Source organism: Drosophila montana, unplaced genomic scaffold (genome assembly GCF_035044405.1).
Source record: "Drosophila montana isolate Dmon_TW-CO22-7 unplaced genomic scaffold, ASM3504440v1 contig_2583_1, whole genome shotgun sequence".
Lineage (NCBI taxonomy): Eukaryota > Metazoa > Arthropoda > Insecta > Diptera > Drosophilidae > Drosophila > Drosophila montana.
The window spans coordinates 995,425-1,022,631 of record NW_026997446.1 but is presented as its reverse complement, the minus strand read 5'-3'; the positions used below and the strand labels follow the sequence as shown (position 1 = coordinate 1,022,631).

The 27,207-nt window shown below is 41.8% G+C and overlaps 3 protein-coding genes across 3 annotated transcripts in view; 2 read left to right on the top strand and 1 right to left on the bottom strand.

The window, feature by feature from the left end:
• Positions 1 to 4,271, bottom strand: part of Tie (Tie-like receptor tyrosine kinase) — a 38,635-nt gene extending 34,364 nt beyond the window's left edge. The window contains exon 1 of the mRNA XM_064683193.1: positions 4,177 to 4,271. The gene's annotated coding sequence lies outside the window, so the exon portion shown is untranslated. The remainder of the gene's footprint in view (positions 1 to 4,176) is intronic.
• On the top strand, positions 2,590 to 6,836 carry LOC135429035 (nose resistant to fluoxetine protein 6). The gene is made up of 5 exons (XM_064683194.1): positions 2,590 to 2,978; positions 4,590 to 5,433; positions 5,491 to 5,856; positions 5,936 to 6,479; positions 6,544 to 6,836. Exons 1-5 carry the CDS (start codon positions 2,648 to 2,650, stop codon positions 6,667 to 6,669), a joined length of 2,211 nt encoding a protein of 736 aa, XP_064539264.1. The 5' UTR covers positions 2,590 to 2,647; the 3' UTR covers positions 6,670 to 6,836.
• A 495-nt stretch (positions 6,837 to 7,331) lies between these two features.
• LOC135429079 (beta-1,3-galactosyltransferase 1) lies at positions 7,332 to 25,977 on the top strand. The gene is made up of 3 exons (XM_064683267.1): positions 7,332 to 7,748; positions 24,091 to 25,200; positions 25,259 to 25,977. Exons 2-3 carry the CDS (start codon positions 24,157 to 24,159, stop codon positions 25,646 to 25,648), a joined length of 1,434 nt encoding a protein of 477 aa, XP_064539337.1. The 5' UTR covers positions 7,332 to 7,748; positions 24,091 to 24,156; the 3' UTR covers positions 25,649 to 25,977.
• Positions 25,978 to 27,207: the final 1,230 nt, after the last annotated feature.

Sequence of the window (27,207 nt, the reverse complement as noted above, 5' to 3'; positions counted from 1 at the left end):
TCTCTCTCTTACAACATCTGCCCAGCTGCAAGAAGCCCCCCCCCCCCCCCTTGGCCACAAATTATGCAAAAGCCAAACAAAACGCGCTGAGGAAAGCGGAATGCAAACGCGTTAACTATGCAAATTATATTTTTTTTTCTCATTTAACATATTTTTTATTATTTATTTTTTTGTGGCTGGAGTCTTCGGCTCAGTTTCAGCACACGACCTTAGTCAATGCCAGCTGCTTTTCCCAGCCAGCAAATTATTCTCGGTCAAGCAACATGCTCCCCTCCCTCTCCCTCCCTCTCTCTCTCTCTCGCCCCCCTCTCTCGCTCGCTCGCTCTTGCTGTAATAAGCAATAAACTTGGAAATTATTACGTGTGGCGCTCGGCTTGAGCCCAAAACGCAAACGAAAGCCCAACAGGGAGACCTGCTCCGAGTTTGAGTTTGTGTCAGTGTTGACAATTTAGCTAATTAATAGCTTAAATTGGCTATTATAAGTCCTACTTTGTGTTCAAGTATGAATCAAAGCTATCAATTTGAACATTTTGTAGCTAACATTTCTACTCCGAATTTGAGACTAAGTCCGAGTTCACGCCAGTGTTGTTAATTTAGCTATTTTGTAGCTGAATTTATCTATTATCTCATACTTTGTGTTCAAGTATTAATCCATGATATCAATCTAGATACTTTTTAGCTATATTTGGCTACTAACATTCCTACTCCGAATTTGAGAGTAAGTCCAAGTTCGAGTCAGAGTCTGTGTTCGATTTAGCTTTTTTATAGCTTATTTAACTATTGTCACTCGGAGTAGGCGCCGAGTTCGAGTCTATGCCAGCGCGAGTCTAGGTCAGGGTTGTCAATTAACCTATTTTTTATCGTCATTTGGCAATTATCACTCCTACTACGAATTTGAGACTGAGTCAGAATTCGAGTCAAGAGTCAGTGTTGTCAAATTGAGTATTTTATAGCTAAATTTGGTTATTATCCTACTCCGAATTCGAGTTTTAGTTCGAGTTCGAGTCTGAGTCAGTGTTATCAACATGGATATTTTTTATCAAACTTAGGCTTATATCAGTCCTCCTAGTATTTAGTCGAAGTCAATGTTGTCAATTTAACTATTTTCTATATACACAAATATGCTGTCAATTCAGCTTTTTTCTAGCCAACAGCCCATCAACCCTGTTTTTCGTCTATCGATAACCGATAACCGATATTGTACGTTTTGTCATCACTAGAATATCGTACACATTTGACGCTTCACTTAAGCTACTTTTTAGCTTCTTTTAATGCGATTTAGCTACTTTTTTAGCAGCGAAATTTGACAACACTGGCGTCAGTGGTCAGTTAATAAACGCGCTCAAAACTCAGCTCAAAACTTGACGTTGGTGTTGGTCGCGGGAGTCGTTATCGTTGTTTTTGTTGTTGATGGTTTTCAATTGAACCTTAGTCGTTGCGTTGCCATCGAAATTGGGTTGAGTTTGATTTGTTTGAATACCCTGTGGCCATTTAAAATGGGTAACAAATGGGTATATTGGCAGTTGTGCAACTGTATGTCCACTTTGTCAGTCATATATAATATTTAATTAGATCGAGAGCCGAGTCAATCTCAATCGCCTGTCCATCGCGTCGATCCTACAGTTAGCTATCTATTCTAAATTTATGAATTTCCGATATCCTTAGCATTTTATGATAAACATAAACTGAGCTTAATGCAAAAAGATTCCCAGCAAATTATATAAAATATTGATTATTTAAATGTAGCTTCTCGTTTTCTAAACGTAGAATGAGTTTAACGATAGTTACGATATTTCTAGGCACTTGCCCGAAACCGATAAATATCGATTTTTATCGAAAAATGTTCAGTAAATTATATAAAAAATGTTTAAATTTAGCTACTTCTCATATATATACGTTATATAGAAGCTAGCTATATTTATGCGATATCTCTAGCCATTTGCCCAAAATCGATAATTATCTATCAATTCGTAACAGGCTTGAATGGCAGCAAAAATCGAATAAACACAACAGTTATCGGAGATGGAATTTCTCAGTGTATTATCTATAGTCTACAGGGCATTAACTAGTCAGTCAGCCTCGCTTGTCGCACTCTTAATTGATTTTGTTTTGCTTTAGCTTTGTTTATCTTATGGTTGCGTTCCAAAAACTTTTACTACGTTTTCGTTGATGCGTTTGTGAAAGAGCCAATAAATATTTATATGTATATCTATTTATACGAAAATGCCGTGAAATCAAACAAAATTATGATTAATGCAAATGGAGTGTTAAATTGTTGCATAACTTTCGAGCAGGCAACAAAAAAAATGAGGGAAGACAAAAAGGCAGCGGCTCAAGCGGCGTATGCGCAATATTCTAATTAGCCGGAGGACGCGAAAAACAGCTAGAAATAATACTAGGCTAGATTTGTTGCAACGTCCGAGCTAAATTTCTATTCTATTTTGTTTGCTTTCAGCTTGCATTCGACTCTCTAAAAGCACTTGTCCAAATCAAATTGAAAAGATTACAAGTTAAGACCTTCAAACTGGCCAAAAAGTAACCAGGTTAGGCAAACAACAATAACACACACACACACACACACATAGAGAGACAGGCGTGCCTAATCACAACAACAAATAAAGCAAGGTTAGAGCCAGAGCCGAGCATTATGGAGCTCTGGCGCACCTTCTGGCTGCTGGCATTGCTGGGCGTGGCCAAGGGCGCCAACAACCAGAGCTCCGCCTCCGACTGGCAGCAACAGCAGCAGCAGAAAATGCAGTTTTATCAGCAACACCTGAACGACTCGCTGCTGGAGATGCCCGACCTTGATGCGGGCGCCTCGCGCGGCGGCCATCTGCTGGAGCCGCACCTGACACGCACCTCGGTCATCTTCGGGCTGACCAAGGTGCTCAACGGGAGCAATGTGAGCGCCGTGTGCCAGGCGCAGCTGCGGCAGGTGCAGCGCGGCATACTCAGCAAACAGCCCTGGGCCATGAAAGGTGAGTGCGACCAAATATTTATGCAAAATTAGCAACAATTACCCGGCGTTGTCAGGGTCAAATGAAGCACTTTTAAAATGCGAGTGTTTTAATTTAGAGAGATAAGACATTTTCCCATTTAAAGTAAATTAAAAAGCAATTTATCTGTAGTCTTCACGGGAGTTTGATCCCTAACCCTAACCTAGCCCACCATTCTATCCAACCGACTGATAGGAGTCTACCAAAAAACACATTTATCAAAATTGAACATTTCGACGAGATTTGAACCAGCAACCTCCCTTTTGTTGGTCCGACGCTTAGACACCTAACCGACTTTTCGTAAACCTTGTCTTGGTGGACACTTTGGGGAACTAAAAGAAAGCTTGAGTACAAAGTTCAACTTCGTAGATCGTATGATTTGGGCCAATCCAAACACCAATCAGTCGGTCAATCAGTCAATCAACTCAAATAGTTTGACATACTAAGCTGACTAAATGAATGACTTACTGATGTATAAGACATAGGCTAAGTCGTGAGAGCTAAGCAGCTAAGCTTCTTCAAGTAATCTTAAACCATTCCACCTACAGAGGTGGAAAATGAGTGAAAACCTGTTGAATGACACTTTTTCACTGTTGAAACTTAAAAATAGAAAATATAGAAGACGTGCCTCCCAGCTTTCAATCCTTGGCTCGTTCAAAGCAGGGTAATACCCGCAATTACACATAGATCTATAAGCATCTAAATTTATATAACTTATGCTAAATCTTCGCTGTAGTTAGACGTCTGGGCATCCGCATTAACAAGGCAAACACTCAGGAATAGGTGACTGGTTGTCAATTAGCAACAAAAACAAATCTATTGACTAAATATGCAACTGTTTGGTTAGTGTATTCCAATACAATTAATGGAAAGTCCCATGACTCAACCCAAAACACGTGCCTACCCCAAGAGAACGCAGCGTAAACAAGACGCAAGCCGGTTTTGAGCATTTGCCGGTTCGAACCTGGAATTTCAATTTGGCTAACTTGAAGCGGGAGAGCCAAATCAGTTGCCCAAAAAACATTCGAAACTAAAGCCGACGAATCAACCAACTCCGTTTACTATAGGAGGAAGAACGCTGGTTCAAATCTAGCGGCAATTTCCAATGATTTGTTTAGTTATTAAGCCGAACCTCAAGTCGAAATAGTTGCTCCAAAAACGATCGGACAAACGAACTCACCGGACATGCTGGTTCAAGTCATTTTGGTTGACTAGAAGCGGGAGAATACCGGTTCAAATCCTACAGCAATTTCCAATGATTTGTTTAGTTATTGATCCAAATTCTTTGCTCCAAAAACGATCCGGCCTAAGACCAACGATGGTTCAAGTCATTTTTGTTGACTAGTAGCGAGAGAACGCCGGTTCGAATCCTGCAGCTATTTCCAATGATTTGGTTAGTTATTGAGCCGAGCCTCTGGCCGAATTAGTTGGCCCAAAAACGAACGGGAATAAGGTCAAGGAACCAATCAGCTATGCTGGTTCAAATCGTTTCTCTTGACTAGAAGCGGTAGATCGCCGGTTCAAATCCTGCAGCAAGTTCCACTCCTGTTTTTGTTTATAAAATGATTCAAACTCCATCCCAATTTCTTACAGTGCTCGACGCATCCGGCACAAAGCCCTCGGGCTTTATCTATGGCCAAAACTATTGGCTGGGCAGTCGGGAGGCATGCAGGGGCGTCCAGCGTCCGGTGGGCATAACATTGTCGAAGAACTTTGAGCGCGTGATGCACCACGGGCTGATAACACAGCAGTCGCCGTTCGACATGGACTATCGTGTGATCTATCTGCGCCACAATTCGCCCTGGCAGGTGGAGATCAAGCTGATGTCCGAGCAGATCATACACATTGGCCTCTGCCTGCCCAGGGCGTGCACATCGGGCGAGGTGAAGCAGCTGGCCGGCGAGTATGTCTCGCGCGGCATGTTCGCCGAGAATGACATCTTTGATATACGGCCGGAGGTGCTCTACATGAAGGATCTGCAGCTGCGCGATGTCTTCTATCAGCGCTCCAGCTTCCGGCTGCTGGTCGCCTGCGTTCTGGCCACAGCCGGCCTCATGCTCTGCGCCCAGCAGCTGCTGGCGGCCAAGAAGTTGCCGCCCGCTGGCGAGGAGCTCGGCCTGGCGCCAGCCGAATCCGAGCTGTGGCGTGCGCTGCACGCGCTGCTCCGCTGGCAAAAGCTCCAGCAGCTGGTCAGCTGCTACGATCTGCCCGGCAATTGGGGCAAGATCTTTGCGGTGCGCGAGAACAACGCACGCGAGATACCCGTGATGAACGGGCTGCGTTCCGTGTGCGCCATTTGGATTATGATCTTCCATGTGGTGTGGTTCATGTACTTTACCGTGCACAACAAAACCGTGCTCATCACCTACGCGGAGCAGGCATTCTTTCAGTACGTCTCCTCGGCGCCGCTGCTGGTCGATGTCTTCTTTACCATCAGGTGAGTTGCGATCCTTGGTGTAATCCTTCTTTAATCCCCTTCTTTCCTGCCTTTCAGTGGCTTCCTGCAAACGTACAACTTTCTGCGCAACTCCGCGCAGCTGGACGCAGTGCGTCGCAACGGCTGGCTCAAGAATCTCCGGCTCTTTGGCAAGCTGCTCTTCCATAGATATCTGCGCCTGGGTCCACTCTATCTGGTCGTGATGGCCTCGGTGGATCTGGTTTATGCCTACATTGGCGACACGTCCGTCTATCACATCAACGAACGCTTCGACGAGATGTGCTCCAAGCACTGGTGGCGCAATCTGCTCTTCATACAGAATCTCTTCGACCATCGCGACATGTGCGCCAACTGGAGCTGGTCCCTCGCCTGCGAGATGCAGTTCTTCATGCTGGCCAACGCTTTGCTCTTTCTATATGCCAAGTAAGCTGCCGAATTGATTTATAATCAGTTGTTCCCGGACAGCATAGGATACTATCTACTAGTTCTTCTCCCTTTGCAGGCATCCCAAGCTGACGAAGGGTTTGGTGTCCGTGGCTCTGGTGTCCACCATAGCCTGGTCCTATGGCATCGGGCTGAGCATTAAGTTTCAGTTGTCGTTCGATGCCGCCTTTGCCACCGGCACGGAGATCTACACATCGCCTTTTGTACGCATTCTGCCCTACATTCTGGGCGCGATCACGGCCTGGTCGCTGCTCGAGCGGCGTCCACTCCTGGCGCTGAGCGAGCTGCGCGAACGCTGCTCGTGGCACTTGGCGCTGCTCGTCTTCTTCGCGTGCATCTACTCGACCATTCGGCGGGATCTGGGCCCGCTGATGGCCATCTCGCTGTTCGTGCTGGGCCGGCTCTTCTTCTCGCTGAGCGTCTGCTGGATGATTGCGGGCAGCGCGCAGGGACGCGGCGTCTGGTGGTCGCGGCTGCTGGAGGCCAAGGGCTTCCAGCACGTCAGCCGGCTGTCCTATGCCATATATCTGCTGAATCCACTGGTGATTGCTCTCTTCTACAGCTTGACCAGCGCCAGCACACATGCGGATCCCTTCATGCTGGTGCGTTGAAATATCCCTAAAAAATGTCTGTCAATATTCATATATATATATATATCTATTGCAGTGCGTGGTCACCTGTGGCTTCGCTGTCATCGTTTATTTGGCCTCCATCGTTTTCTCTCTGGCCTTTGAGCTGCCCTACAGCAATTTGTCCAGCATTTTGCTGGGACGCAAAGCGAAAAGTGCTTGAAAGTTGCTTAATGTTAGTTTTATTATAAGCATATTACGCCTACATATTCAATTGTGATCGTTTCCATGTACAACTCACTTTATCATTACAACTATAGCTGATAGCGTATATTTAGTTGTATTATATTTGTAAATATTTTTGAAAAAATAAACACACCGAAAACGAAATATTTCAATGAGCGGTAAATTGTTGAATGGCAACTTGCTAGTATATTTTAGGGCAAATTTTTTGGTATTTTTTGGCGTGTATATTAAACGCAAATTGTTACTATATGCATATAAGCCGTTATCCTGAATTTTTGTAATTTTAAAATTGCAATTTACTTCTTTTACGCATAAAAAATTTCAAATTTGGTTGCAGCGGGCTTCTTTAAAAGCGGCATACTTTTTGGTGTTTTTTAGCGTCATGCGCGATAGCCTCAGCATAGGTTACATCTTTTTCTGTTGGTATTTTTAGCAAGAAGCGTTAATTTTATGCACGAGCAAATATCACTATAATATTTAGCATGTGTAAAAACAACAGTTAATTATTGTAAACGTGTACACTACTTTATCAATTGACCATGCTAGTTAAAAATACATAATTTGTTTCAGCCCTGAAAGGCAGTCTATCTATATATCGATAGCATACTATCGAGCCTCAAGTATTGGGAAGCGCGTGCGTGTCGACGCGCCCGCTCTCTTTCACACTCTCTCGCGTCTGCCGTTTGGCGTTAAATTGTTTAAATTTTTTTAATGCATGCGTATGGGTACGAACTAAGGTAACACCGAACTCAGTGGTGCGCCGGCTGCTCCAAGAGATAGTACGCACGTCTGAAGCGCGGATAACAAGAGCGGACAAAAGTGAAGCGCGTGCGCCACAAAAGTTAAATTTCTGCTTTCTGCAATATATTGTGAAAATCGCGCGCGTTTTGTTTCTTTTATTGCAATTAGCAGTTAATAAACGTGTACACAAAAATATGCCAATAAAATACATACGTACAGTGACAAAGTGATTCAAAGCAACAATAGAAAATGTGAAAATTTCCATTGGCCGAGCCAAAGCGACGCGCAGCATTCAGCATCAAACGGAGCATCCTTGTGAGTGTCCCTCTATGTGTGTGTGTGAGTGTGTGCGCTTGTGTATGCGTATGTGTGTGCGTGCTCCACCCTCACAGCAGCCGCCTTGAAATATTTACATATATATATTGCAAATTCCAATTTGCAAAGTGCAATGTGCTCAAAATAATATTAAAAACGTGTTGCCTGAATGAATTCCTTGCGCTCAATTAAATATAAATTGACTATTTGTTGCTACAAATGTGTGCGTGTGTGCGTAAAACAATTCAAAATGCAGCGCTGCAACAACAAGAGCAAAAAGCGCAGTTGCCTTGTTATACACGTCCTGTAAAGGGCATTATGATTTTGTCACTTAACTCGTAACTTATGGAAGATGACTTGTGTGTTGCCTTGTAATTTATATATTGTTGATCAGCAAAAATAATCAGTCAATTATTAAACTAACTTGATGAAAGTGGTCAACGCATATGTGAAAGTTGGAAAATATAGAATATACATATCGTATATGTGCAATTTGTAAGCAGTGCATTGCTTAGTCGGTTGGAGCCGACTGCAATTTTTGTTCCTTCTTGCCTTTCTTCCTTTCTTATCTGTGATGTCCCGAAAGCGGCTGCCAATCTACGCTCTCTTCGTCTCTGTCGCTGTGTCTGTGTGTGTGTGTGTGTGCTTGTGGTTGTGTGGGCGGCCGTTCACTTAATGTGCGAATAAAAAGCGCCACGGCAACAACAGCAGCGTCTGCGGCAGCGACTGCGGCAGCGACGTCGCAGCCAAACGGTTAAAAAAGCTCCAATGCGCCATTAAGTGCGACATGTAAATTATAAATTTAATTACGCGTGAAAATGATGTTTATATTCATATTAATATGCACATATACACATATACTAGGTGTATACATATATGCATATGGCTTATATTCTATTTTTATAGTCTTGGCTGCCACCTGCGCCCTGCCACCGTCGCCCGCTGCGAAGGTGTCGCCGCTTCTTATCAGCAACGTAAGCATCATCGACAACATTGTTGTGCCCGGCGCTCTCACGCGCTTTCTGCCAGCGTTTGTCTCTTTTACACCCACACTCTCGCTAACTGTCTGCTATGCTTAGTGTTGCCAGCTTTTGGAAAGCAAGAAAAAAGCTATAAGAAGTACGCTATGTTTAAGAAGCTAGCTTTCGCACACCGAAGATAAAATACTCTCATATATGACATTTGTGCGGTATATTTCAAAATTTAGCAGTGTGATAAGTGCGACCAAATTGTTAATATCTGGTATTTCTGTTGTTAGTTGTCTTGCAACGATCAAGTCTTCCGTCAGCCGGAAAAGGCCAGATTAGGCGGTCTAAAAAGAGTAAGAGGCAACACTGGCCATGCTTCATGTGTCGCTTTTGGCACATTCTCTTTTGCTGTCGTAATTGTTGTTGCTGCTGCTGTTCAATTTGTTTTATTTGTGGAATTTCTTTGGCGGCTGCTACTGCTTCCTCTTCTACTGCTCGCTGGCTTCCTTTTGGCACTTCAACTTTGGCAGCTTTGCATGTCGCGTCGGTGTTCGCCTTATGGGGCTGACCTTGAACAAGTTCAGCTGCTAAGGCACAGACGCTGGCAGCGGCGACAGTGGCGCGCATTGTTGTTCTTGTTGTTGTTGTTGTTTGTTGCTGCCGAAGCCTTGGCCTTGGCTGCACAATGTCGCCAAATGTTTACTTAGCACACACACGCACGCGCTCACGTGTTCTTTGTGTGTGTGTGTAAGTATGTGTATATTTACTTCGCAATAAGCAAATGCATATCAATTAATATTTTTTAAAGCGCTGCTTCTGCTGTCGCTGCTGACGTTGGCGCTTTCTCCCATCACGTGTTCAAACGCTGCTCAGCAGCTTCCGTGTAAAGCTTCCGCTTGCGCCCCCCCCCCAGCTACCCTTTCCATCTCTCATCTCAGCTAACACCTAACTAAAGTTGAGCGCGCTAATTGCCCTCTCTCGCTCTCTCTCTCATTGCCTGTTATGTTTTGCATTTGCTTTATCTGTGTGTGTGTATTTCAATATTGCAATTGCACAATTTGTTTATTTGCTTTGATTCTGCTGAGAACACACATTAAAGACATTTTCTGTAGATAGCTGCTCGTACATTGAACCCTAAGGCAAAGCAACTGCTGCTTGTGACGTCACAACGTATCGGCTTTCTATTTCGCTCAGATTACTTTCAGTTGACGCGCTCTCCTGCGCGAATGACTCATGTCCAAAAGTTGCGCACACGCACGCACACACGCGCACGCGCACTCGTGCAGACTGCTGCCTGTTGCTGCATGTTCAGCTCCCAATCAGCAGCAGTTCTAACGGCACTTATCAGCGCCTCCGTTTAAGCCCCACTTCGCCGAGGGGTTCCGCTATTTTCGGGTAATTAACAAATGTTTTCTTTCGTCGCATTCCCCGGCAATGGATAGCCCATAAAAACAGACCCTTCCGGCAGTTGCGAGCTTTTAGAATCCAATGGAGCTTTAAGTAAATTCGTATTTTAAGCACAACTATGTCTGATAACAATAAATAACACATTGACAGCTGTATTTATTCGACATAATTAGTGAAGGTCTTATCATTTTCTGAGAAAATATGTCACGCATACATTAATAATTGGCATATATATTTGTATCTTTATCGGAGTTACAGATTAGAGTCAACCAGATCAGACTTCTATGGCATACATATGTAGGTATCATATAAGCATGTTTCTCTCAGTTTAAAAGATATGTTGCAGGCAGTGTATATGTACATATGGTACTGGCCGGAGGGGACCACTAACTCAATACATAAAACTGTTTGTCCTGACTGACTGATTGACTGACTGACTGATTGATGATCAACGCACAGCCCAAACCGTAAGAGCTAAGAAGCTGAAATTTTCACTGTGGTTACCTTATGTGATGAACGTGCACGTTAAGACGGGGTTCCGGGAAATTCCACCCGCATGTGTGGAAAAATCGCGAAAAACGGTTGTATGAAACTGTTTTGTTTACCTTCTGATCGGCCTCAAACTCACATTTAAAGATCTTTGTAAAAATTCATTTGATACGTTCGGGCGGAAACTGTTAATTTTAGGCACTTGCTTCTTTATTCCATGCACTCGAAATTTATTTTTAAATAGAAGTGGAGATCAAGATGGGTAGATTTGAATTTTCCACGAGCGTGTCTTAGTGGAAAGATAATATCTAAAATTTTTGGCACAAAACGCTCCACGAGCAAGGCCGGGCAATAACCGCTAGTATCATATAAAAGATCGAACAAAAATTCTGTAGAACATATTTTTGTTTTTCAAGATTTCCTAATCAAATTTGGCACTTATGAGTTCTAACATGCTCGACACATATGACCTAAATCTTATCAACGTCAGAGGACTATATCAGACAGCTCTACAGGAAGAATCGGTTGAAAAAAGGGTTCTTTTTTTTTCAAACTAACTTCACAAACAATTTTTTTAAATTTTTCCCGCATATCTGAAATTCTAGCTGTAATGCTATGCGTTCCAATTTTTTTTTATAATTTGTTTAGGGTGCTTGTTCACTTAATCTTTCCCCTCATAAAAGTCTTAAGTTAATAACATTAATAAAATGCCTAATGCACTGCGCTAAAGTACTCGAGAATTCAGGCATTCCGTTTATGGTTTGTTTAATCTATAAACTTAAACAAATATCAAAATATTTATGTGTGTGTGTTTATACGGACTATTTTGTATTGTTATTATTATCATTATATTGACTTGGCTGCCTGTTCTAATATTTATACCCAATACCCTTTGAAAGAGTGTGGAATGGGGTATACTGGCAATGAGTAAATGTATCTGACGGATTGCAGAAAATATAACCGATCTCATAAAGTATATATATTCCCGATTACGTTCGTATTACTCATAGAGTTCTTTGGGATACATTTGAATAGGTGTGTGATTTTTGGTTCTGGCTACAGGGTATCGCCAAGTCGACTATATTGTGGACGATTCGGATGTATTCATTGCGAGCTCTTTGGGATACATTTGAATAGGAATGTATTCTTTTCTTTGAGTACAGGGTATCTGCAAGTCGACTACATACTTTCCGCCTGCTCAATTTGTGTGCATTTGCGAGGTTTTATTCGCTTGCCGAAGCCAAGCTGCAATTGAGCATAGATTAATATAGTGGGTAAACAACAGATAAAAATAGTTGGCCCCTTGCAAGCTTATCCCAGGCATTTCCATATATTACAATTATATTATATGTATATAAAACGGTTGCACAACAGTTGCATGGAGCAACCTGATGCTTGGGTAAAAGCATTATCACCTGAGTTATTAGCCAATTGATAAACGAGCTGCTGAGTCAGCGCTTGGCATTCCAAATGCGTCCCGACCAGTCACAGACTGAGCTGGAATTCGGGTTTTCAGACTCTTGAGGCTCCGCTTTATAAATACATATATACACCAATAAAGGGCCACGCCCTGAATTTGAGCAGCCGCCTGTTATTATTATGGTGCGTGCATGAGACACGTTTCGTGCAGCAGCGGGGCGGGGGGCGGGGTGCAGGGATCCGCTGGTCATTGGCCCATTTCCTGCGACTTGTGAGCGGCGGCGACAGCCGTGAAAATGTAAACAAAATGCGCGTAATTAAATTTTCATACGCAGGCCAAAGGACAAGGAAATGTTTTCATAATTTATTTAGCAGCAACTTGGGCGTGCCCCACGCTATCCCAGCCACAATTTACCATACTCTATATACATATACATATATATATGTGTGTGTATATATTTATCTAATATTTTCCTTTAGCTGTTGCCTCTTTTTAATTGGCAATTTGCGACGACGTTCGCTGTCAATCAAGGCAAAAGCATTTGTCAGCTGACTAGGTTCCACTTTCTACCTCCCTCTCCTACTTTCTCCCTCTCTCTCTCCCTCTCTTTGCTTCACTAACCTTCTTGTTTATATCCTAAAACTGTTTGTTCTGACTGACCTATTGATGAGTTATCCCTCGGAGGTACGAACCGTATATTTATACTTAAGCTTCCTTTTGCTTCTAAAAATGTCCTACAAAGCTTTCAAAAGCAGCAAAAATTGGTCAAAGTTTGTATGACAAACAACGACTACGTCATGAGCCTGTGAGGTTAGGTTTCTGAGCATTGAACTAATAAGCGAAAGCTGGGCTAAAATTTGTACACTTGTTTATTTGACTTGTTCACAATGAAAAAAGAGGCTCAAGTCGGGAGTTCCCGATACCCTGAACCCTCTTCTACCAACATCAAATGCAGATCGCGTAAAAAAAAAAATACTTGATAAATATTATATATATATATATATATATAATATTCAAGAAGCTACATTTTAAATTTGGTGGCTCTGGCTCTTAAAACCTAAGAGATTGGCTCAAAAAACAGTTTTACGATATCGATTTTAGTCGATTACTTGGAAACGTGGCAAGTTATCGATTATCGGAAACAAACTAGTACTGTGCAAGCACTAGGAGGACCTACATTCCAAATTTCAGGTCTCTAGCTCTTATAGGTTCCGAGATCCTTGTGTTCATACCTAAGGACAGACGGACGGGCGGGCGGACAGACGGACATGGCCAGATCGACTTATATATACTTTATGGGGTCAAAGTTGCTCCCTTCTGCCTGTTACTAAAATTTGCACAAATACATTATACCCTTCTCCCCATTTTTAATGGGTATAAGAACAAATATAAAGACAAAGTGGAAAATGAATGTCGTTTGAGCGGCTTTGGATATGTCTCAAATTAGCACCAACTAGACGAAAAGTTCGATTCGATTTATCAATATTATTCATTATTCATGGACAAAATCAAGGGAAATACAAAACACAAGAATATTTTACATCTGAACTAGGTTTTCAGTGCAGCAAAAGTTTTGCAAGAAATAGAAGAAATTATAAGCCTCTTCGTGTGAAAAGTATACATGATATGGAATCTGAAATTCCTACACAATATAAAGCATGATGCAACGAATAGTTCTGCTGAATTTGACGCTTCCAGTAAATGAGCAATACGCCGGATACAGGGTATCTGAAGGTCTTGCGCACTTGTTTTGCCATTTCTTATACCTTATCTGGGCTCTATTTGAAACTCGGCAGCTTGAATTCACTTTCGTTGGCGATAGGCGCATATGGGGCAGGAAACTGAAGCTGCCACATAAGTGGAAATCTGCTCAGCTCTATGACGCACAGTTAAGTACACTAGAATGTGTGTGCGTGTGTGTGTGCGTGTGTGTGTGCGTGTGTGTGTGTCACAATGCTGGCAGATTGCTTCCGACGTCTTAACAAGTTTGCGGCCCCTGCCTGCATCTTGTTGCGCCCACACAATTGCAGATACGCCGCTGCAGATGCAGATACATCCAGAAAGAAAAAATAAAACACAAATACGAACGCTCGACACATCCGGTACACAGCTGGCGGACTGCCTGTCTGGCTATCTGGGAATATTATTTTGCATTTTTTGTAATTTGTTGAGCGCTTCAAAAAGTGGCTGCCCAGACGCCACGCGACAAAGTTGCGCCTCAGCAAACCGCAAATACACAACGCGTTGCATGTTGTAATTGCGGCATGTTAACGAGCAGGAAAACAAGATATAAAAGTAGGCGCTACACTTATTCACGCCGCTATTTGTGTTTTTTTTTGTAACTGAAGCGTTTATTACGATTTTTATCGGAATAGCTAGAAAATAGACTGCAAAATATCAATATACATTTGTCTGATATATGGATTGGGATTGGGAAACCACGCACAGCCCAAAATTGAAAATTGGGACATTTTGGCAGATTTCACGAAGTTGGGTGGAAAATGAGTGAAATACGGTTGATATTCTTATAGCGCTGCGAAGGCTGTATAGGGAGATATGAGGAGCAGAGGTAGCCATATTGAGCTTCAAATGTAGGCTGTTTACTTTCCCAGTCGGAGTTATTTTAAAAATTTAATATTCGATAAAAGTAACTTACGAAAAATTAGATGCGATTACGTCCATTAATTTACCCTAGAGAATACTTCTAACGGCCACTCTTATAAGATACACCTCTTACATAGATACAATTTTCACGACAGTCGCATTACGCCCCAGAAAGTTTTTACTAAATTTTGATCGTATGACTTCTATAAGAAGAATCACCTAAAAATTTAGTTTTTGTATTAAAATACCGTTAATTATAAAGGCTATTTGCCTATTCTATTATTTCTTATAGGTATTTAGCTTGATTTTTAAATTCACTCATGTGAATATCCACTTCGACTGTCGGAAAATGAGTGAAATTGAGGTTCCCTTTTTTTCCAACACTTTGCCCGGCTAAAAGGGTATACAATATCCGATTTTGCATTTTCTTGTTGCGCGTTTCCCCCCGTATTCCTAACTCACGTTATCTGAATATATATCCACTTCCGCTGTCGGAAAATGCGTGAAATGAGGTACCGCTTCTTTTTTTTTAAAAAAATTTGGACCGGTTAAGAGCACCTATCTATATGTATACAAAACCGGTCTGTACATTTTCTTACTTTATTATTGCAACATTGCTAAAGTCTCACACGCGCTTCCCCCCATATTCCACGTTATGAGGTCGGATTCGAAGGGCGCGGCAGAAGTGATGATGTATTCGGGCCGCCGTTCGCACTGGAACCGTTGATGGCATCGGCGCTTAGGGCGGCTGTCAAAGTGCTTGGCGATTCTGGTATGTCGATGCGCATGCGTATTGTGGTGCCAGAGTCTGACTCCAGATGCCCGGCGTTGCGCGGCAGCAGCCTGAGCAACACGGTCACATGGCCGCCCTGCACCAGCACACGGGCCGGGCGCGGCAACGCCTCGGTCTGCTGGCCACTCGAGCGCTGCCGCCCATTCAGCCGACGACGGCGATACAGCTCCTGGGCCTCTCGCCGAACCATCTCGATATTGGGACGCAGATACTCGACGCGTGAGTTCCTCATCTGTGCCGCTCGACGCGATCCCCGCCTGCGCTCCTCGGCCGCTCGCTCGTGCGGCGACGCGCGGGGTCCTTCAATCTCAATGGGATCAATGTGGGACGAACCGGAGGACATTTCGGAGTTTCTTGTTTCTTTGAGTGAATGTTGTCGTACTTTTTGAATAATTCTACCAAAGGGATATGTTTTTAAATTGTAGCTAGTGTTGTTTTCTGATAAATCGTATTATCAGCTCGAGTTACGAGTTTGTCTGATTTCTATGTTGAACTGATTTTGGGATATGTAGAGAAAATTCAAAGCCTAAGGCAAAGGTAACTTGAGTGTTAAGTGTTATGGTTGAGATATTTCAGCTCTTGGACTGCCCAATTAAGTTGCCAATTAGTTTTCGCTTTCGTTTTCCGCTTGCCTAATGCGATTTCCAAATTCCGTTCGATTTCTATTCACTTACAATACCCATTGAAAATGTCTAAAGGGGGTATATTGCTTTTCTGCAAGCTTATGTAACAGGCAGATCGAAACTATTTCGTGACCTTAAAGTATATATATTCTTGACTTATATATATAGGTAGGAGGACAAGCTGAGCAGATCTGGCTATGTCCGCATGTCTGATTAAAAACTTCTAAAGCTTAAGATTTCAAATTTGATTTTATATTCTTGTCTGTCGCAAAACGAGCTTAGAAGATTTGTTCGTTATTCTGCAGCATTTGTATAGCTTCGATAAATATCGATTTTGAGATTTGAAATTGGGAAAATCTATTCTAGTATGTCACATGCAGAATCACACATTATTTTCTTCGTATCGATAAATAGCGATGTTGAGACTTGAAATTTGAAAAATGTGTTTGCCAAAACATAGGTAGAACTATCTTAGAACTTTTGGTCCTGGTTATTCTGCCCCATTTACCTAGTATCGATAAATATGTCCTTAGTGTCGATAAGTATCGATCTTGAGACTTAATATTTTATAAATATATTCTCGTCTGCCACACGTTGAAGGATCTTAGAACATTTGATCAATGTAACGATTAATATCTATGTTCAAACTTGGTTTTCTTGAGCATATCATAAAAGGTATAAGAGATACAGATATTACCCCGTGAAAAGTAGGCATATTATTTCCCCATTCCCCCGACATGTTAAAAAAAAACTCTCTTAAAGGTAGAGCTAAGCTCTGAGTATCTAAGTTTGTACCCATGCTATCAATTTTTACCAAGGGTATCTGTTAGTTGCGCATGCCACACTTCAGCTTCAGCTCGTTTTCGCTTTAAACGCAGCTCTAAATTAGTAGCTAACTCTAAACGCAGCTCTAAACTAGTAGCTACCTCTAAATGCACATTCATATATATATATATATATATATATATATATGTAGATACTTTTATATATATATGCTATTACAGCTTGTTGCAGTTGTTTTCGCTTTCGCGAGTTACGAGAGCTCTTCAAGTGGCAATAGCTGTGCAAATAAATAAATAAACATGTTTATGAATCTCATGTGTGCTCAAATAAACATGCATGTGTCTGTGTGTGTGTGTGTGTGTGTGTGAGTGTGTCTAGTCGGAGAGGTGCTAAACACATTTCCAGCCAGAATTTATAACAATTACATTGGCACACGAACAGTTACACACACAAACACACACACTCACACACAGGTACAGGTAGCAAAACACATCATATCAAAATGCTGTTGAGAAAATCCCATGAAAATGCTCGCACACTTGTTTACCCTGCAATTCTGGCCAAGTGTGCAGCCGGCGTTTTGGCCGGCAGCCAAGTTATTTTGCCAACCTGCTGCCAGCTGAGTGAGTGAAAGCCATAGGGACAGCCTGGGGAGAGGTCGGGGGAGGGGGGAGAGTGGGGGCACCTGCGAATGAAAGCCTCGATAAACAATAGACGAGAACAACAGCAACAACAACAGCAACAACAATGTTGCCCCCAAAAAGTGCAGCGATATAATCTAACCTTCGACTTGAAATAGGGAAAAACATCGCTTGGCGCCGTTTTTCGTTTTTTATCGAGTGCAAAATGCATAAATTGCAAAAAGAGCGGAAAATTCCAATGCCAATTCCGACTGGCAGCCAGCCCAAATCCAGCCCAGGCTCGAGCATTTGGGCCCAAGTCTGCTGTCTCCCTCACTCTCCCACTCTCTCCCTCCCCCCTCTCTCTCTCTCTTTTGGAGTACTTTATTGTTGCATAGTTAATCTATAGCTAAAAAACTGCACTGTTTCCTTTTTACAGTGAGTTTCGTCAGTTTGGCAACACTTGAATTGGCCAATTTTTAACAAAAACTGCGCTGTGTTTCTTTTCAAAATTGAAACCAGGCTAATTGTTAGCCAATCTCTTTTGAAAATTGCTACGAAATTAATTTAATTATTAAGTCACGCTACACTCTAGAAATCTTTAGAATTCTCTCTCTCTTTCCCTCCCTCCCTCTCCCTCTCTCCCTGTTGGAAGAGCCTGCCGCTTCTCTATCGGGCCATCTTTCTGGGCACTGCAATTTGCCGCCTGCAAAGGTCAAAGTCTCCGGGCTTGTAATTCATGTTTATGCCCTGACAAAGGGCTCTATAAATTTGTCATAATTGGAATAGTTTGGTTGAATAATGTCAGACACGTCTCTTTGAAGTCGCACAAATCGGGACTGTTCATTCTAAACAAGTTCCATATTTTGATAAAGGTTGTTGTAAATGGTTAGGATTTTCATCCCAAAGCATATGAAGTCAGATCTTAGAATAATATGCACAATTTATGAACTTCTTATAACTATAGCTCGGGTAAATAGAGTCTGATTTTTGAATCAATTTGCACTTTTAGCTCGCACAAATAAAAACTATTGATTGGCATTAAAAAAAACCATTCTAAATATTGACTAAGTTTCTAAGAACTGGTTAAGGGGTTACATACAACATTTTGGCTGATTAGAATCGCTATAGATTATGCTACAGATCTTCGCGAGTACGAAAAGATATATCTTTACCAGATCAGAGTTCGGGTAGTTGAGCTCTGGACTTTTAACTAGAAAACTAGAATAGAGTACCTTGGGTAAGAACAGATCTTCGAATGATTGATGGAAATAATTGGCTTGGCATAGAAATATATAAATATATATATATCTTATATCCTACTTATTATTGTTATTATTTTTTGCGAATGTCAACGATTAAGTGTTATTCAATATTGCTGTCCTACTTGTATAAGGGCTGCTGCTGAGAGCATGGTGTTCAATGAGTTTGGGGTCGATCGGAAACAAAAAAGTTTCATACAAATGTTTTTCGCGATTTGTCCACGCATACGGGTGGAATTCCCCGAAACCCCGTCATAACGTGCACGTTCATCACAAAAGGTATCCACAGTGAAAATCTCAGCTTTTGCTCACCAATCAGTCTGTAAGTCAGTCAGTCAATCAGTCAGTCAGTCAATCAGTCAGAGCAAACAGTTTTATATTTAGAGATACAGAAATCGGTTGCACTTCAAGGGTATTTGAATCTTCGGCACTTCAAAGATAAGTCCAAATGCTTTCTTGTTTCTCAAATTGAAAAGGCGCTCTCTCTCTCTCTCTCTCTCTCTCTCTCGTCTCTCTCCCTCACTCTCTCACTGCGCGCTGACGTCATCCTTTTGGGGCGCCGCTAAATTGTTATGCAGCTTGTTGTTGGGCTGCTGTCCTGGCCACGGCAGGACATGGCAGGGCAGAGCTGGGCTGGGCGGGGCGGGGCGGGGCGGGGCAGGCTTGTTGCGTGTCTAGGCGCCCTATTCCATGCTTCGTCGCACCGGCAGCCGCAACCCTTGTCTACGACCGGGTATGCCCCGACTTCCGAGCCGCACATTTACATGAATGTTAAAATTTTATTGCCTTCCCCCATGTTATTCATGCTTCTTTAATAACCTTTGCCATGAACTTTGTAACGGCTTTAAAAAGCAGCTCCAATCTAGATATTGATCAGCATTTGCAATATGAAACACAAGGGAACTCGGAAAATTGCCCTAACTGCAGCTTGGCAACTGAAATTTGGCAATAATAAACGTTAATTGCTTTGCTGTCAGCAATCGATCCCAGATCTCTGTTATCGCTGGCAATCGCTTATCGCCTATCGCTTATCGATTGACAAATGCATATCTTATCTCAGTCGCAGCAATTCCTCCAATTGAATTCTGTTGCGTTTAATACACGCAAATAGTATTCGGATTTTCCGTAGGCATTCATTCATTCATCAGTCAGTTGTCCATCTATGTTCCACGCGTGGTTTGAACTTGCAAATGCAACTAGCAGAAGGATTCTTAGAAGATTAACATTATTTTAAAAATTTTTAATATAAAGCTTCGGGAGTGAATGACAAGCTGACATAAACCAAAGTAAATTCCACCAATTTTCCACAGTTGCGGGTGGAAATACTCACAAAACAAAAGGTAACTACTGCAGAAAATTCGACAGGCTTTCCGTAAGCACAGTATTTTTCATCAGTCAGTTTTTTATCTATTTTCCACGTGTAATGTATACTTCGAGAATAAATAAGAATCTGACCTAAACAAACGTAAATTTCATCAATTTTCCACAATTGCGGGTGAAATTTCTTACAATACAAAAGGTTAATACTGCAGAAAATTCCGATGTGTTAATCAAAAAACAGTTGCAAACGTTTTTTAGCAGATTTACATTATTTTACAAATCTTTAAAGTAAAGCTTTGAGAGTAAATAAGAATATGACCTAAACGAACGTAAATTCCGCCAATTTTCCACAGCTGCGGGTGAAATTTCTTACAAGACAAAAGGTTAATACTGCAGAAAATTCTGATGTGTTAATCAAAAACCAGTTCGGGCAAACACCTTTTGTTGATAGAGACATGCATATATATATGGACACGTGTTATGTTTGTGGTGAATTTCTTTGGAATTGCTTTTTTAGCAATCTAGACGCCGCAAATTTCAATTACACTTAACGCACAAGGCTGTGCATGTGCCTGAGTCTGTGCGGAGTTGCAGCTACGTGCCCGACTGGCAAACGGCGCAGCTGCCTTTTGTGGCAACACGTCACGACGTGCTCCCGACAGCCGCCGCTTAGCGTAAATCTTGAATAATATATATTAAATTTATGACGAGCCAGCCGGAAATGAATGCGAACAGGTCCAAAGCTGGCGAAGCACCTCCCAGCTTAGGCAAAGCTGGCAATAATCTACACATATGTGCATATATATATATATACATATATTGTGTATGCACTTTTTATGAATTGGAAAAATCCATTTGAACATATTTTTTAGCTGAGTAGCTTGGTAAAACCTGGCAAAGATTATCATGTAGCTGATATAGAAACTATTTCACACAGAACAGAACTCTTCTATGAACAACTTTTGTTGCAACTATTAAATGAACTATGATATGTTTGCTCTGTTTTTTTCGTTGCTTATAATTCCCAACAAGTTAAAGCTGCGAAAAGGGGACAAGGCTTAAACAAACAATTTTTACATAGTTAAAAACTAGCTAACTAGTGATTACCCGGTCTCGACTTACCCGATCCAAGTTCAGTGCTTCATATCGTTCAAAGTTTTATCTTACATAGACAGTTTCAAATGAGTTTGACAAACATCTTTGAATCGCATTTTCAATCGGGGAGGCCTACATTTTGCGAAAAGTGTGGAACACGCCTCCAATGCATTTTCCTATGCATATTTGCGAATATGCTTAAGCCCGAAACTTCGCGCACTCAAACTTTGATTCACATTTTTCATACAAGGCAGGTGTATATTGCAAAAAGTGGTTGCCTATTTGTATGTACATACATATGTACATGTTTGCATGTTTATTTTGTACATATGCATGCATGCCCACATGTATGAATACATATCCGAATACATACATGCATACACACAAACATACATGCATACATACATACGTATATACACCTACATACATGCACACATACATACATAAGTGCATACGTACATACATATATACACACATACATACATACATATATACATACATACATACATACATACATGCATACATACATACATACATACATACATGCATACATACAGGCATACATACATACATACATACATACATACATACATACATACATACAGGCATACATACAGGCATACATACATATGTCCATACATACATACACACACACACACACACATACACACACACACATACATACATACATACAGACATACATATATACACACATACATCTACTTACCTGCCCCACATCCTCCTGCTCCGCTGCCTCCTGCTCCACCGCCACAAGTTGCTCCTCCACTTGTTGAATTTCAGCAAGGCCTACTTGAATTCATGAGAATCGAGGAGAAGAGCACTTGATAGAAATTCGTTAAATTTAAATTTGCAGCACAGCGACAAATAAGCCTGGTCTGCGTTTGGTATAAGAAAACCAACATGCGCGCATACATATGTACATAAATGCATACACACACACAAACTTGATATAACCAGCTTATTAGTTTTTCTTTTTTTCCGAATATATTCATCAATTGTGTCGTGCTTCAATTAGGCTCCACACATATGAGCGCAATCTTATCAAAATTTGATTGCTTTGTTATACGATGCGATTTGAACGATATTAAAACAAAAAACAAATTTTTTTTTTTGTTTTATGAGACGATCTGACACCCAACCTTAACAATTTCGAGCAACAACGAAATACATTCTCGAGTATCGAGCTGCAATAAAAAGTAGCTCTATGTTCGCAATGTTCCTTCTATATTTTCTGATTGTTAACAGCTGCATTGGTCGTTCTTTATCGCTTTTGACAAATGACGCCTCGCCCACTTTTCGAGTGGTCCGCTATCATTATCGGACAGCACGAGTGCCCGAAAACTCAGCCCAGTCTGAAGTTGCGTCAAAGTGCCGCGATAAGCGCAGCGAACCGATCATACCCTGTAAAACGTCTAAAGGGGGGGGGGGGGGGGAGCCAATCGGGTACGGCTGACCGCATTTGCAGGCGGAACTCGACGGAATCCATCAGGTGTTTTCTTTTTCGTTGCTTTCTGTTTTGCATGCGTATTAATTATGACAGGTGTGCGTGTGTGTGTGTATCTGTGTGTGTGTGTTGAGGTAAATCAAAGCGAAGCGCATCGATAACGTTGACGTCAGGCGCTGACCTTTCCCTACAGCGCATAGATAGTCCCAGTCGCAGGTCTTGAAGTTAACTCTAACCCCTTTTATCGATTGAACTTGCCAGCAACAAGTTTTCACTTGCTTCTAGTCAAATTTATAGCTTGGTTGCAAATTGGGTTTAAAAGAATTCAATGTCTGGTCTCTAGCTTCGTTTCTGGAACCTTGTTAAACTTTTGACCTATTTGTAAATGAATCAACTTGATTTTTGTTTCATTGAGACCTGAAGCCATTAATAACAGCCTGATGGAGTTCTCTCTTACTTTCACAATATATATATACTCTCTCACAATATATATATACTCTCTCACAATATATCTCTCTCACAATATATATATACTCTCTCACAATATATATATACTCTCTCACAATATATATACTCTATATTCTCGATCAGCTCGAAAAGCAGACTTAATCGAGCCAAGTCCATTTCACGTCTAGAAGAAAGTTTGACTATTCGAAGAGTTCGCTTCATCGAATAAATAAACTGTAACTTCTCGCTGCTTTACAGACTGTATTTCTAGCTAAATTTTCTAGCCACAGTCAGCTTGAAAACGGCCAAAGTGCTCAGCACTGTGCGCAGCCATCAATAACATGGCTGGGGTTTGGCTGATTGAACTCGGACTCGGACTGGGTATTTTTTTTGTTGCGCGTCCTTTCGCCAGTTGCCAGCACACATTCTGGCGAAATTAACTTGTCCTCTCTCTCTCCCTCTCCCTCCCTCTCTCCCCCCCTCTCTCTCTCTCTGTCTCTGTGTCTGTGTGTGCGCTCCCGCTTCAGCCTTCTTTGGGGGTGCTTAGGTCATGGCGTGCTCAATTAAATTAATGTTTATTCTTCGCACCTGTGCGCTTGTTGCAGATAAATCGCTGATTGATAGCGCCGTAAAAAAATTAAATAAAATTCCCTTTTCAAGTCGTACAGTGAAAACTTAACTAAGGAACATTTTACTTAGGCGGACGCAAAGTAACAAATCATGGCTTGAAATGTGCCTTTAAAGAGAATAAATTGAGTTCGGATTGTGCCCGAATAATATGACATTAATTGTCTTAAAAAATATGGAAAATAATTTCATAAAATATCTGAAGTTTCTTCTGAGGCTCACGCATATAGAATTGTCTTGTCTATACATTGCAAATTAGAGATAATTTGCGATTTATATTGATTTATTGCATTCATATAATGAAAACGAGAAAGTCAGGAGATCTTTCCAAAACATTTGCCCTTCCCCCTTAAAGAGTTTTCACTGTATTTCCATGACATGTAATTAATGTAATATTTTTGTAATTTGTCCATTTGCAGCCACATCGATTGTCAATTAAATGGCAAAGCCACGCAGAAAACGCTTCCGTTTGAGGTGCGCACAGAATGATGGCAAAGTACAAAAGGATGCGCAGCCCAATGGATGCAGTTAATCGCTTTAGAAACCACAACAACAACAGCAACAACGGCAGCTGGAACAGCATTAGAATGATGGTGAAACGCTTTCTGTTCATCTGCTTCTTTCTGGCGTTCGGCATTTGGCTGATTGCCGTGCACCAGCCGGACACGGAGGAGGCATACGCCGTCAGCTCTGTGATACCAGCCACACAAATCCAACTGCAACTGCAACAGCAACTGCAATCGAGTGCCAATGGCAGCAAACCAAACCAAATACACGACCCTAGTCGCACTCAGCAACTTATTAGCAACCTTAGTAGTTATTATTATTATAGCCCTAGCCTAGTTAGTCTAGACAACGCGGCCACGCCCGCCCCAACGCCCACGGCGGCCAGCCGATCGCCGTCAGCCTCGCTCGCAGCGTCGCTCCCAGCATCGCCGTCGCCGTCGTCGTCGTCGTCGTCGTCGCCCCCAGCTCCTCCATCCACGCAGTTTCCCTCGGATGCCAGCCAGCTGATCGATCTGCATCATTTTGCATATCTGATGGCACAGCCTGCCTGCGAGGCGCACATCCAGGCGCTTATCCTGGTGCATACGGCGCCGTGGAACGCCGAGAAACGCACGCTGATACGCGAAACGTGGGGCGGATCGAGCATGACGTCTGCACCAATGCCGCTGCGCGTTGTCTTCCTGCTGGGCGCCGTCTCGCAGGCGGATCAAAAGCTGCAGCTGGCCCTGGAGCAGGAGAATGCGCAGCACGCGGACATGGTGCAGGGCAACTTTCAGGATGCCTATCGCAACATGACCTACAAGCATGTGATGGCCTTCAAGTGGTTCAACAGCAGCTGTTCGCACGCCCAGCTGTTGATCAAGGTGGACGACGATGTCTATGTGAATACGCCGCTCCTCGTCCAGCTGTTGTCCTCCACGAATCGCACCAACTCGAGCTCGTTGCGTGGCCTGCTCCAGCAGCCACACGATCTGCTCTTCTGCCGGCCCGAGCTGAGGTCGCGAGTGAAGCGCTCCTATCGCGTGAGTATCCATATCGAAGGAGACTCGAATCCAAACTAATTTCCTTTACCATTTGCAGTCCAAGTGGCGCGTCAGCTTTAGAGAGTTCGCCGACGACTATTATCCGCCGTATTGTCCGGGCTTTGCGATTGTCTACTCGCCGGACGTGGTGCAGCGTCTCTATCAGGCGGCCCAGCATGCCGGCTACTTCTGGGTGGACGATGTTCACATAACCGGAGTCCTGGCCCAGCAGACGAACACAACGATCACCACGCTCAAGCCGTATGTCCTCTACGAATCGGCGTGTGAGCGTCTGCTCAGCGGTCGGAGCGATCCCAATCAGCTGGAGTTTCTGTTCACGGGCCACAGCATCTCGCCGGAACAGATTAGGCGACTGTGGCAGCTGCATTTGGCACAGAATGGCACCCAAAGAAACGAGGAGGCGGCCCAAGAGACGGGCTTGAGCTAGCTTCAAGCATGAATTGAAATGAGAGTTTGTTTTGGCTGTTGTTTTCCTTTGCTATTAGTTCAGGGTTTCTCCTTTAACTTAAGTTGTTAACTTAGGCTCTAGCAATTAGATTATGAATTAATGAACTTAGTTAGCATTTGTCGGAGGAGAAGAGAAGAAGTGAAGTTGAAGTTGATAAACATTGCAAGTCAAGTGAACCACCAACCACCTGCCTACAATCATTCGTATATCATATATGATAGCATAACTGAAGCATTACGATAAAGCTAACGATAAGACAAACATTCAAAAGCCTCTCCGGGTGATAAATACAAATACAAACACACACATGAACACATTCGTATATGCGCATATTTAAGCACAACTCTTAAAACTAAGCAACAACAACAACAACAACAATAGCATGTAATAACACCAAGATCTTAAGCTAAAAGTGTTTTAATCTGAATATTTAAATAAAAACAAATATATATATATAAATGTATATATATATATATATAAAGAATTGTAAAACTCTAGCAAAACATGACATAGCGAAAAACAAAATGTTTAGTCTGATAAAATGTAATAAATTGTTTAATTTATTATATATATTAATAATGTCATATGGAAATCTGTTGAGCGTACTTAGTAAATCGAATGTCGAATGTCGGCGTAAATTTACCAATAATGTATTTTTTGTATTCGTCTATAACAAATAACTATCTAATTTTATTCAAAGTGTAATAGGAATAATTGAATAACAACAAAACACAAAACATACAAATACAAAAAAAAAGTGAGTTACAAAATAAAGGGAACATTTAAGCCAGGAACGTTAACACAAATATCAAAAGGGAGTATGAATTGAGCGAACGAAAGAGAAAATTTGTAACAAATGAAATTTATAAATGTCTAATGAAATTAACTAAATGTTCAAGTTTGTCAGAAATTATATATACATACACATATATGAATGAAAACAAAAACTTACAAATTGTACAATGTCAAAGATGAAATAAAACGGACAAAAAGATTTGAATTTGAGTTTGAATTGAAAGTGCACTGCTTGGCAAGGCGCCAAATTATTTGGCAGTTGATTCAAAAGTTCACTGCTTGGCAGGTAACGTAGCGCAATGCATTGCAAAATGCAGTGTGTGCGAAAAACTAAAAGTCTATGACAAAACACTCAGCTTATGTCTGCTTGCACTGCGCGCATCATTTAAAAATTGAAAATAAATGTGGCGTTAGTAACGGTTACCAAGAGGTTGAATACAATTTAAAAGTTCAACAGTCTAAGAAACAAAAATAAGCATGGTGAGTGATATTAATAATAACTGAATTGCTTGGTATGCAGCGTAACGGGCAATGTCGAAAACAGACAGTATATATGTATATAGGGCATATGTATGTTTGAATGTTGTATTCGAAGTTGAATTTGAATGTTTGTATTCGAAGTTGAATTTAAAATAAAAGAGAACTGCTTGGCATGCCGCGTAATCGGCAGGTGCATGATATAGCACTCAGCCCTTGAAAGCTTGTATTCGAAGCTGTATTTAACATAAAATTGCACTACTTGG

Bases quoted from the DNA above. Each gene is read 5' to 3' on its own strand.
- LOC135429035 (XM_064683194.1), top strand. From the start codon at position 2,648: ATGGAGCTCTGGCGCACCTTCTGGCTGCTGGCATTGCTGGGCGTGGCC. The intron at 2,979-4,589 runs GTGAGTGCGACC...AATTTCTTACAG, and splicing joins ACAGCCCTGGGCCATGAAAG to TGCTCGACGCATCCGGCACA. The intron at 5,857-5,935 runs GTAAGCTGCCGA...CTCCCTTTGCAG, and splicing joins TTGCTCTTTCTATATGCCAA to GCATCCCAAGCTGACGAAGG.
- LOC135429079 (XM_064683267.1), top strand. From the start codon at position 24,157: ATGATGGCAAAGTACAAAAGGATGCGCAGCCCAATGGATGCAGTTAAT. The intron at 25,201-25,258 runs GTGAGTATCCAT...TACCATTTGCAG, and splicing joins GAGTGAAGCGCTCCTATCGC to TCCAAGTGGCGCGTCAGCTT.